The 12,500-nt window shown below is 50.2% G+C and overlaps 1 protein-coding gene across 3 annotated transcripts in view; it reads right to left on the bottom strand.

The window, feature by feature from the left end:
* Positions 1-12,500, bottom strand: part of pard3ba (par-3 family cell polarity regulator beta a) — an 88,674-nt gene that overhangs the window by 3,349 nt on the left and 72,825 nt on the right. For all 3 annotated transcript variants that reach the window (XM_030354786.1, XM_030354787.1, XM_030354788.1), the window contains 4 exons: positions 11,362-11,445; positions 4,389-4,566; positions 2,678-2,822; positions 909-1,015 (listed from right to left, as the gene is read on the bottom strand). In XM_030354786.1, the coding sequence (XP_030210646.1) occupies positions 909-1,015; positions 2,678-2,822; positions 4,389-4,566; positions 11,362-11,445 (514 nt within the window). The remainder of the gene's footprint in view (positions 1-908; positions 1,016-2,677; positions 2,823-4,388; positions 4,567-11,361; positions 11,446-12,500) is intronic.

Genomic DNA, 12,500 nt, shown 5'->3' with positions numbered 1-12,500 from the left:
GCAAGAAAGTAAAGGAGAGGCCGAGAGCGAGGGAGGGAGATCACAACACACACACAGAGAGAGAGAGAGAGAGAGAGAGAGAGAGAGAGAGAGAGAGAGAGAGAGAGAGAGAGAGAGAGAGAGAGAGAGAGAGAGAGAGAGAGAGAGAGAGAGAGAGAGAGAGAGAGAGAGAGAGAGAGAGAGAGAGAGAGAGAGAGAGAGAGAGAGAGAGAGAGAGAGAGAGAGAGAGAGAGAGAGAGAGATAAGGAGACTTGTGTAAAGGGAGGAGGAGGCAACACACACACACACAGATGGAGATGAGGAGGTTAAGAGATCTGGACAGAAGGAGAGGAGGACGAGGACTAAGACGGGAGGCGGGCCAACACTGGCACGAGGCTGCAGGTCCCGGGTCACAGGCTATTAATTCTTTCAGAATGATAGTGAGTCTTCCTATGTGTGTGTGTGCGTGCGTGCGTGCGTGTGTTAAAATGCATGAGCGTTACGCGTGCGTGGGTGTCTTTGCCTGTGTAAGTGAGCTCGTGCATGTGTGTGCTTGCGTGTGCGCTAGCTTTAATGTATGTGTGTGTGCGTGCGTGCGTGCGAGTGTGGGCGTTTGCGTGGTCCTGGGCGTGTGTTAGCTTAAACGCGCGTGTGTGTCTTTGCCTGTGCCGGTGACCGTGTGCATGTGTGTGTGTGTGCGTGAGCGTTAGCTAAAACGTGTGTGTACGTGTGCTTGTAAGTGCGTCCATTTTGCGCGAATGCGCGGGCATGTGCGCGTGTGCGTACGCGTGTTATGGGTATGTGTACGTTTATGTGTGCGTGCGTGTTTTGCGCGTGTGTGCTTGTACGTGTGTGTGTTCGTGCGTGCGTGCGTCCGTGCGTGTGTGTGTATGCGTGTGTGTGCGTGTGCGTGTGCGCTCAGTACTGACCCAGGTCCATGCTCTTGGAGGCGCGGCTGCGGGGGCTGAGGAGGTCGGGGTCCCGGTCCGGTAGTCTGTAGGCCGGCTCCTCCTCAAAGGAGCCCGTCTCGTCCTCACTGAGAACACACACACACACACACACACACACACACCAACAGATCCCTGGGTCAGCTCTGTTGATAAAGCTCTGCCCTTCCTCCGTCCACTCCTTCTATTTTCAGACTTTAAATCAACTCAGAGCGACTGTAGAGAATAGAGCAAAGTTATGAAACCAAACAACACCCACAAACATCCCCCCTCTCTCTCTGCCCCATCCCTCCCTGCTCCCTCCCTCCCTCCTCCCTTTCTGTTTCTTCCCTCCCTCCCTCCCTCCCTCCCTCCCTCCCTCCCTCTCTTCTCCCTCTCTCCCTCCCTCCCTCCCTGCTTCCCCTTTCTCCCTGCTCCCTCCCTCCCTCTCTGTTTCTTCCCTCCCTCCCTCCCTCCCTCCCTCCTCTATCACTCCCTCCCTCCCTCCTCTTTGCTCCCTCCCTCCCTCCCTCCCTCCCTCCTCATGACTCCCTTCCTTCCTCCCTCCCTCCCTCCTCTTTGCTCCCTCCCTCCCTTCGTTTTATCCAAGGGTTGCACGAACCAATGGGGGCACCTCTTCCCTGATTGGTCGTAAACGAGGCGGGAGCTAGCTTATTTCTAAACGGTCTCGTACGGAGTCAGGCGCAGTCGCCTCAAAAAAAACGATATTCACGCAGCGAGGTTCACTAGCTCATAGCAACGTCTGGCTCAGTGTATTCCTAACCGATAACACTCAAATAAAAGCTCTTAATTCTCCCACACAGCATCTTTAAGGTGCAGGACGCTTGTGACGTTTAGGGCGCGGACACCTCGAGTGGCACTGGGTTTGATTCCCCCGGTGTCTGCCGGCTAACCCGTAGCCCTCCTTGAGCCAGAAGCCCCGCCCCCCCCTCTCTACCGTCTCCTGAGTGACACCTCTTGGTATTCACTGCCGGTCGCTCCTGATGAAAAGCGATCGCTAAACGATTAAATATTAGGAGGGAAAACAGCAGCTGTTGCTTCAAGGACAATCTGAAACCGATGGCAAACGACACCAGAACAACCTCAGCAGCCGTTAGACGTCGCCGGTGGAGGACCGGCTCCGGGCGCAGTCCGGGACCAGAGTGTATTTATTGGTGTGCGTTGCGTTGCGGGTGTGTGTCTAACTGTGTGAGTGAGGGAAGTGAGCGAGCAAGGGATATTGTGTGTTTGTTCATGTTTGACTGTGTGTTTAGTGTGTGTGTGCGTTCCTGTGTTGAGTGTGTGTGTGTGCGTTCCTGTGTTGAGTGTGTGTGTGTGTGTGTGTGTGTGTGTGTGTGTGTGTGTGTGTGTGTGTGTGTGTGTGTGTGTGTGTGTGTGTGTGTGTGTGTACCTTTGCATGTGTGTTCCGGTATTGAGTGTGTCTGTGCGCGTGTACCTGTATTGAGTGAGGGAGTGTGTGTGTACCTGTATTGAGTGAGAGAGTGTGTGTGTGTACCTGTGTGTGTGTGTTCCTGAATTGAGTGTGTGTGTGTGAGTGTGTTTGTACCTGTATTGAGTGAGTGAGTCAGTGAGTGTGTAACTTTATGGATTGGGTGAGTGTGTAACTGTATTGAGTGAATGAGTGAGTGTGCGTGTACCTGTGTGTGTGTGTTCCTGAATTGAGTGTGTGTGTGTGTACCTTTATTGAGGAGTGAGTGTTCCAGTATTGTGTGTGTGTGTGCGTGTGCGTGTGTGTGTGTGTGTGTGTGTACCTGTGGGGCGGGGCAGGCAGCTGTCTCTTAATCTCCGCCACGGCGCCGGGGGAGGGGTGCAGAGGGAAGGCCTGGGTTAACTCCGCCTCCTCCTCATCATCAAAGTCATCGTCATAGCGACCGCCATTCTGCGGGTAAGAACCAGCTGGAAAAAAAAGAGAAAAATCAACGAATAATCAAGACTGGAATGATAATGAAAAAAAATATAAAAACTTTTGTTCCATTAATTTCTGTGAGAACTTGTTGAATAAAAACTACATTTCCATAACAATGAACTCTAAAAATGCATTTTTAATGGAAGAGTCCCATGCATATTCATGTGATAATAATTATTTGATGTCTTTTTTTTTTCTTCGGAATACTTATTCTTGGCTCTAATGTCAGAATTTTCATAATTAGCTCTGCGGCACTCTCCCTCACCTCTGGTAACCCGATCAGGGGCAAAGGACACTGCAGGGAAGGGAATTATGATAATGCAGGCGTTATACCGGGGAAATGACCTCGATCAATACCATCCCATAGCTTCAGCAATAGGGCCAGATGAAATAATCCACACGCGCGTATACATACGCACGCACACATAGACACACACACACACACACACACACAATAACTCGGATCAAACACAAACACGGAATACCCCAGACTCAAAACGCATTACTTTGCAAATGCAAATCCATCTCCCCATACAAACAAAAACCGAAATAGCCGAAAAACTCATTAACACATAAAAACCACAACTCAGTCTTTCCCGCTACTGACACCCTTCCAACATTTCCATAAACCACAAGTCGCCCCCCACCCCCCCCCCCTCCCGTGCGAGATATTTAAAACGTGCATAATTTCAACCCCCCCCCCCCCCCCCCTCCCCCAACAGTAAAGTCTTTGTTTTCGGGGGCGACACTAACAAGGAAGCCGCTAACTCATTGTTTGAGATTCTCACTTTACTCCGCAAAGACGAGCGACAAAATCTTAGGATAAAAAGATTTGTCCCTCATATAAGTGAGACGGGGGGGGGGGGAGTGGGGAGTTTAGGAACGAGAGCGAGACGATGAAGATCGAGAAAAAAAGTCGCTAAAAGAATGAATATGAAACAGTTATGTTTCCACCACCACCCCTCGCCCCATCTCTCCCTTCCACGTACGTTTTATTTATTTCGTTTTCCCGTATGCAAATCATGCTCACTTAGGCGTCATTTCATCAGCTTACTGTTCCAAGGTCAGTGCTTTCACTCAGAAAAAAAAAAGAGAGAGCGAGAGAGCGAGCGAGAGAGCGTCGCGTCGGAGAGAGCGAGTGGGAAAAAAAGACGGGATATCCAAGCTAATGACTGGCTTTTCTCTCGTCATAAATATGCAGCCGGCGAGGATGACAGCGACAGACAATGAGCGAAAAATAAAATAGCTTTTTATTCATTTCCCCCACGCTTTTATTTTGTTAAAAGTGATATGCTAATGTTCCGCTTTTATTGTGTCGTTTTTGAGTTAATGCAGAGCTGTTGAAAGGCAGCGTTTAGACGCGGGCCGTGGCTCCACGTGACCTTTGTGTACTATCGACGCCGTGCAAAAGATGTCTATGTGTCTGCAGTGGAATAGCTTGTGCACGTGCACAACCACTCACACACACACACACACACACACTTTGTTTGTGCTCCTGTGTTTGCGTATGCGTCTTGGCGCGTGTGTGTACCGCGCGTGTGCGTTCCCATAGTTACCATTCGCCGGCCTCCCGTACTCGTACCCGTCGCTCTGTGGCGACGGCGACGGCCCCCCGGGCCGGGGGTCCGACCCCGGGGGGCCCGAGTAGGCTGAGGGCCCCCGCAGCGGCCCCTGGCGGGGGGGGTGGGGCCCGTCGGGGCCCCTGGTTGGCAGGGAGACGGGCTCCTCAAACACCTGGAGGAGGAGGAGGAGGAGGAGGAGGAGGGGTTAGGAAGAGGGTCAGGGCTACCCTGATGAACTTTGACCCTGAGACCTCACTTTGGGAGAGAGAGTGTAAAGGTGAGACGTTACACACCGGGTGTGAGTGTGTTTAGTCATGACGACATCCCACGTGGGCACGCCCACCTCGGTGTATGCTGGGTAGAACAGTCGACCAGTGGACTTTAGCACTGTCCATCCCATCCGCTAATCCAGGGGGCTCAAACTCGCCATCCCATCCGCTAATCCAGGGGGCTCAAACTCGCGGCCCGGGGGCCAATTGAGGCCCGCGGGATGTTATTTTGTGGCCCCCTACTAAAATTTTGTGTTAGTGCGGCCCGCGCGTTGTTGTCAAACGCACATTTATCCACGTTTTTTTTTATCGCTTGTGATAGGGATGACCAGATGTCCCGGTTTTGCCTGGACATCTGGCAAAAGCCAAAGCCAAAGGACACTAGAATCTCCCGGTTTCCACCAACCGCTATGAAATGTCCCCTGTCGTCAGCGATTACATAGCCAACGTGATCCTATTATAGCCCAATCATTTACTTAGATTGGGTCAGTTGTGCTACTTTTTTTTGTGGAATACTTGATGCGGCCCAGCCTGACCCAGACTCTACCTCCAGTGGCCCCCAGGTAAGTTGAGTTTGAGACCCCTGCTCTAATCTATCCTGTATACATCACCATGTCACCCATCACTCAAATCTGGTGGTGTAATATGTCACCTCTAAAGAGCGCGTGAACCCAAAACCACTTTTTGGGGGTTTTACATGTGGTTGTGTGTCTTATACGATCCTCAACAAAGTGATCTGGCACTTCAAAATAGTACTTAGCATTGTGTAGCGTCCTAGCTTTTTTTCGAAGTATACAGGGAAAGGGTTAAGCTAGCAATTGTAAATGCTTAGTACTTGTTTCTATGAATATCTTTAGTGCACCGACAGAGATATATTGCTTCTCATTCTTCTGACAAATTGTAAGTCGCTTTGGATGAAAGCATCCGCTAACTGCCCTAAATGTAAAATGGAAAATGGAAATGATCTAGGCCATTTTAGTGTGGTTGTTGAGTGTTTGAATTGAATGTGGAACAGTGGGTTCATCAGCATTATTGTACAGAACAGAACAAAGTTAGAGTGAACATGAACGCCGCATCGGGAGACACAGAGGTCATTGACTACAAATAATACAGCTCCATACATAGTATACAAATAAAATAAAAAGTAAAAATTACAAACACAATGTAGTTTTGCACTAGATTAAAAGTACATGCGTATCTTTACTGTAGCAACAGCGATATTATGATTCCCTTTCTTCTGATAAATATACTTATTGTATGTCGCTTCGGATAAAAGCATCTGCTAAATGCCCTGAATGTAAATGTAGACATCATACATCATATGTATCAACCTTAAAGGATGTGGAACCCAGAATGGTGAACGCCATTGTTGCAAATGTTGGTTTAATGTTGCTACGTGGCCATGAAACAACATGAAACACACAACATTTTCAACAATGGCGTTCACCATTTTGAAATCTCCATGAGACTTTAAATGAAGTGTGAATGCATATAATAATAATTTTATGAAAAAGATAATTCGTACAACCCAAACCAAAACACAGATGCATCATCCTGTTCCAAGGGTCTGTCTTTAGTTATTCATTCATTGCACACACACACACACACACACACACACACACACACACACACACACACACACACACACACACACACACACACACACACACACACACACACACACACACACACACACACACACACACACACACACCTTCCTCTTGATGTGAGAGTTAAGCATGCGGTCACTCAGATAATCTTAAGTGTTGCAGACGGGCACGTAATCAGACAGCCATCTTCGGCTTCAAAGGACCCCTTCCCCTTCTCCCTCTCCAAACACTACCCCCTCTCTCCCCCAAGGGACGGGGGAGGGAGGGGGTGATGGAGGGAGAGGGACCGGCTTGCTGATGAGAGACGGTGATGGTGCTTTGGGGGGGTTAGGGGTTGGGGGGGGATGAAAGCTCCCCCCCACACACACAAATATATATATATAGTTATTCACCCACATACATATCCCCCAAAGATGATCTCCATACGAAGCCCGCCGACAACAACACCTATATGAACACGCACACACACAGACACACAAATACATAACGAGACGATGCGTATGATAATGACAGAATGGAGCGCGTGTAGTGATCATATCAAACACCGGTAGAGGTGGTGCGTGTGTGTGTGTGTGTGTGTGTGTGTGTGTGTGTGTGTGTGTGTGTGTGTGTGTGTGTGTGAGTGTGTGTGTGTGTCCCAGGGGTGTCATTAGCACCTGGCGTGTCATTCCTTACACCCGCCGCCATCATGCTACGGGAGATAACACGCTAGAGAGGCGGGCGGCCGGCCTGCCTGCCGTGTGTGTGTGTGTGTGCGTGCGCTCTCATATGTGTACGTCAGTGTGTGTACGTGTGTTTGAGGTATGAGCGATTTGCATTTGCCTCTGACAGCTTCTTTTGCACTCGTCAATGTCATGATGACAGCGTTCCCACCACCCCCCCCCCCCCTCACACACACTTTAACACCACCTCCTTCACAGACACACACACACTTCTATCACTTCCTCCAATCCATCAGGTCTGTCTGTCTGTCTCTTTGTCGGCCTGTCTGTCTCTTCGATGGCCTGTCTGTCTCTGCGTCGGCCTGTCTGTCTCTTCGTCGGCCTGTCTGTCTCTTCGTCAGCCTGTCTGTCTCTTCGTCAGCCTGTCTGTCTCTTCGTCAGCCTGTCTGTCTGTCTCTTCGTCAGCCTGTCTGTCTCTTCGTCGGCCTGTCTGTCTTTCCCTTCGTCGGCCTGTCTGTCTTTCCCTTCGTCGGCCTGTCTGACTGTCTCTTCGTCGGTCTGTCTGTCTGTCTGTCTGTCTGTCTGTCTCTTCATCGGCCCGTCTGTCTTTCTCTTCGTCGGCCTGTCTGTCTATCTTTCTTTGTCGGCCCCTCTGTCTCTCTCTTTGTCGGCCTGTCTGTCTGTCTCTTCGTCGGCCAGTCTGTCCGTCTCTTCGTCGGCCTGTCTGTCTTCCTTTTCGTCGGCCTGTCTGTCTATCTATCTTTCTTTGTCGGCCTGTCTGTCTGTCTCTTTGTCAGCTTGTCTGCTTGCTCATCTCTCTGTCATTCCGTCCGTCCCCCTTTCAAATCCTTCCACCTACCCCTCCTTCATCTCCTCAGCGACATCAACCAACTGCCCCCCCCCCCCCCCCCTCCCCCCCCACACGCACGCACATCTTCTAAAACAGACCCCTCCCCTTCTCCCCTAGCGTCTCTATCTACGAGGGCCGCCTTACTTGGCAGTTTATTTTATTTTCCTCCTGCCCGTTGGCAAGCCGCGGTTAAAAGTTTCCCGAGTGTTCAAGGTTGCGACGCTACTTGGCCGAGGCGGCCGGGCGATTAACCGTGCTGGCGCGTCCCCCTCCTCGTCTAATTGCGATCGCTTCTTATAGATCTCCGCGCATCGCTCGCTCTGATCCCAATAGGGCTCCCGTCCAAACCTCATAAATATAAATAAATATATATAGACGGAAACAAAATTAATATCCTCAAACAAGTGTAGCGTTTATCGCGCTCTTTCCGTCGGCGCTGTAGGATGTTTGATTATGCAAACTAATGACTGCGTTTAGAGACTGAACTCGGGGGAGGGGGAGGAAGTAAACGGGGGAGGCAGGCCGGAGGGGAGGGTGGGAGGTGGGGGGGTCGGGGGAGTAGGGGTGTCGTTAGATCTGAATAAAAAAAATGAAAGACGGAGATTGTAGTCCGTTGAGTTGAACGCAAAGGGGCCCGTTGAGACCGGACTGGATGGATTACCCATCGCCTTTGATCACAGACTGGGCTCTGCGCACACACACGCACACGCACACACGCACAGGCACAAAGAGGCATGAAAGAGATGGAGATGCTTCGATAGGAAGCTCAGCGACATTCATTGTGTGGCCGCACATGCAGGCACCCAAAGACACACACACAAACACAAACACCAACACACACACACACACACACACACACACACACACACACACACCCTGAATTGCCACCGTTGAGTGTGATGAGCCAAACCAAGGAACGTCCATTTTTTCTGTCTAAGAAGCAAAGGATGTTGCGTTTGTCTTCTATTCCCAGCATTTATTCTACATCCCCGTCAGAGGATTTGTTTTAATAGATTTAATTTGGAGCTTTTCCGGGCATTTATTTTAACTGAAGACAAGATTTTAAGCACTCTATTAATTATTAATTAATATACATATTGTGAATGAAACTTTCGGTTCCAATAATACAAATCATAGATGTTTAAAGTGTTTACGTGACACTTAAAGCCATTTGTGAACGTCAATGAACATTGTAGTCGAAATGGGCCTAATGTTTCTATAATTAGCAGCAAATGCTAGCAAAACGCTAGCAGAGGCTTTTGCTTCCTAACTCCCAATAAGCTAGGTGGAAAAGCAGCCGTTTGTAGTGCAGACAAAACAGATCAGGAAGCAGGCGATGAAAGGAGTTAAAGATAAGAAGAAGACACATTCTGTAACATGGAGGGATAACCAAAGATTCCAGAAGCAATTTATTAAAGCAGAAAGTGTGAGAATGCGGAGGATATTTTGAAAAGCAACCCAATCGGTATTCAGAGAAGAAGGCAGAAGAGACAAGCATGCAGGAGGCAATCCAGTGTTTTTTATTTAAACAGCCAGGTCAGACAGAGATAGGAAGTTGCTAATTGTAAAAATGTCAAATCATAAAACCAAACCAAACAAGCAGGAAAAGTGAAGAAAAATATAAAAGATACACCGAAGAAAAGTTATCAGTTCAAGAGAAAAAGACAGTTTGAAAGGGGTGTTTACAGTATGCAAGCAAGCCAGTGAACAACACACAGATTATTAACAGTTAATCTATTAATGAGTGCAAAAGTACTCATGAATTTAAACAGGGAAATTAATTGGGAAAAGAGAAAAGTTTGTGTATTCAAAGAATATCAGCCCTGGTGACTATATACATGCAAACCCACTGAATCTACTTTTGACTTTTCACACACACACAAACATACACACACACACACCTCATCAGAGTCCACTGGAGACTCTGAGGTAATGGTGTTTAGTCAGTGCCTGGTTGTGCGTATAGTTATGTGCGTCGTTGTACCCGTGTTTGTGGCTGTATGTGTGTTCATAATCTGCTGTGTCCCCATAATCCGGCATGTCCCAAAACCTCTGCATGTCCTCACAACGCTGTGAGTCCCGGTATCTGTACGAGTCCCAGTATCTGTACGAGTCCTCGTATTCTGGTTTTGCCCGAGATCGGTGAGTGTCTCCATAAACCGGCCTGTCCTGATATCTGTGTAAATCCTCATAATCTGGGCTTCCCCTGTTTATGCGAGTGTCCCCATAACCCGGTCTGTCCTCATAAACCTGTGTGTCCCCATACACCGGCCTGTCCTGATATCTGCGAGAGTCCTCATAGTCTACGGTGGTTCCCCTATATATGCGTTTGTCCTCATAAGCCTGTGTGTCCCCATTAACCCGTCTGTCCTTATAAACCTGTGTGTCTTCATAACTCTTTGCGTCCTCATGAACCCTTGAAACCCATCGGTCCTCATAACTCTTTGTGTTCCCATGACCCGGCGTTTCCCCATAACCCTGTCTGTCCTTATAAACGCGTCTGTCCAAATAGGCCTGTGTGTCACCTTTAACTCGTCCGTCCTCATAAGCCTGTGTGTCCCCATTAACCCGTCTGTCCACATAAGTCTGTGTGCCCCCATTAACCAGTCTGTCCCCATTAACCCGTCTGTCCAAATAGGCCTGTGTGTCCCCCTTAACCCGTCCGTCCTCATAAGCTTGTGTGTCCCCATTAACCCGTCTGTCCTTATAAACCTGTGTGTCTTCATAACTCTTTGTGTTCCCATGACCCTGCGTTTCCCCATTACCCTGTCTGTCCTTATAAACCTGTGTGTCCCCAATAACCCGCCTGTCCCCATTAACCTGTGTGTCCCCATTAACCCGTCTGTCCAAATAGGCCTGTGTGTCTCCTTTAACCCGTCTGTCCACATAGGCCTCTGTGTTCTCATAAGCCCGAGTGTCCCCATTTACCCGTCTGTCCTCATAACCCTGTCTGTCCTCATAAACCCGTCTGTCCCCATAACCCTGTGTGTCCCCATGAACCCGCACGTCCTCGCATCTGCCGGTGTTTTGGTTGCCGTGACAACGTGCAGGCACGTGGCGTGGGGGGTCCCCGTACATCTGGTCCGCCATGGCCCGGATGTTGTCGGCGTAACTCTGATCGGGCGCGACCGGGTCCCGCCCACGATCGCCACTACGGGCGCGCCCGTCGCCGGGGGCTTGCCCGGCACGCAGGGCCGAACGCCGGCCCCCATTATCCGGGGTGCGCGACCGCGCGTGGGGGCGTGTCGCGTCCCGGTTCAGGTTCCCGGTGGCGGCGGCGGCGGCGGCGGGCCGGTGCAGGCTGCCCCACGTATGGCTGTGCGCCAGGGGGCCGACGTCGTCATGACGACGCGGCTGTGCCGTACCAGAGGCGGTTTGGCCCTGGCCGAGGCCGTAGGTGTACCTGGTGTGCGTTTCCCCGGCAACCCCCCCCCGCCGCCGGTTACCGTGGGGAACGGGGTCGGAGGCCCGCCTCCTCAGCAGAGGGAGGAGGGGGGAAGGGCGGAGGGGGGGGGGCTGCTCGGTTTGCTGTTGTTGTTGTTGCCGTACGCTGCGGAGGAGGTCACCTGAATGTACCTGATTGGCTGCGTGGGAGCTAGCGTCCTGGTAGCCATTAGCTGCGGCGGCGTTGGCACTTCCTCCTGATTGGCTGGTGGACGTCTGAAGGAGAACATGCAAACAGAGTCTTCTATGAAAGGGAAAGGTGTGTATTTGTGTAAACAAACACACAAAATGGCCGACATCACTTTTCATTCAACCCGGGAAATTGGGCGGTCGGTTTTTTCCACACAGAACTATTCCCACAAAAAGGAAAACACTTGCACCTACATTTACTTTGCACTTTAATCTATTTTTTATGTAAATCGTAGCTACTCCAAAAATCACAGATGCTTTTCCCAAAGAGAGAGTCAAGGGCCTCTACCATATTCCGGAGTGCCTTCCAATCGACTCCTACGTCAGTCATCCGTGGACATCTGCCACTAGGTGTACGCTTCTCACACCCTGAAGGCTCGCACACACTGAAGCCTTTTTCAGCACGCGCAGAACTCGCACTTGTTACTACAAAACGGTTGGCTTTTTCTGACATTCGAATGTTGTTTCCTCCCAGCAGATGGAATGACATGTTTGTTGATTGCCCCATCGCAGAGCTTCCGGAAGACGTCTGCGAGAACTCAGCATTAAAATGACGAGCAGAGCAACGCAAATAGCGTTTCTCTGCATCCTCAGAAATGGTTAATATTTTGATTATTCTGATCCACTGAGCGACCGTCCCTGAGCAAGGCACCTCACCACGTACTGAACCCGACCTGGTGGTAAATGCATTGCATGGTTGACCCTGATTTCTGTATAAGTACTTCCCTACTGCTACCTCAGCTACACGACCGTATTGCTAACCGTTAGCTACCGTAGAGCTAAGCACTAACAATCACACTTACGTAGCGCTAACTGCTACACTATGGTACCGGTAACCACGAGAAATTATCTGAGCTTCGAACCATTAGCTAGGATAGCGCTAGACCCTTGACTCCCGTACCGCTACCGCTAACTGCTAGCCACCACAGCGCTAACTGCTAGCTACCACAGCGCTAGCCGCTAGCTACCTGTGTTGGGCCACTAGCTTCCATTACCGCTAGCCACCATACCGCTAACCACCAACTTCCACAGAGTTAGCCGCTAGGTACCATACCCCTAACCCCTAGCTAGCACAGCAGCTA

Source organism: Gadus morhua, chromosome 4 (assembly GCF_902167405.1).
Source record: "Gadus morhua chromosome 4, gadMor3.0, whole genome shotgun sequence".
NCBI lineage: Eukaryota > Metazoa > Chordata > Actinopteri > Gadiformes > Gadidae > Gadus > Gadus morhua.
This window is presented reverse-complemented; position numbering and strand designations above follow the sequence as displayed.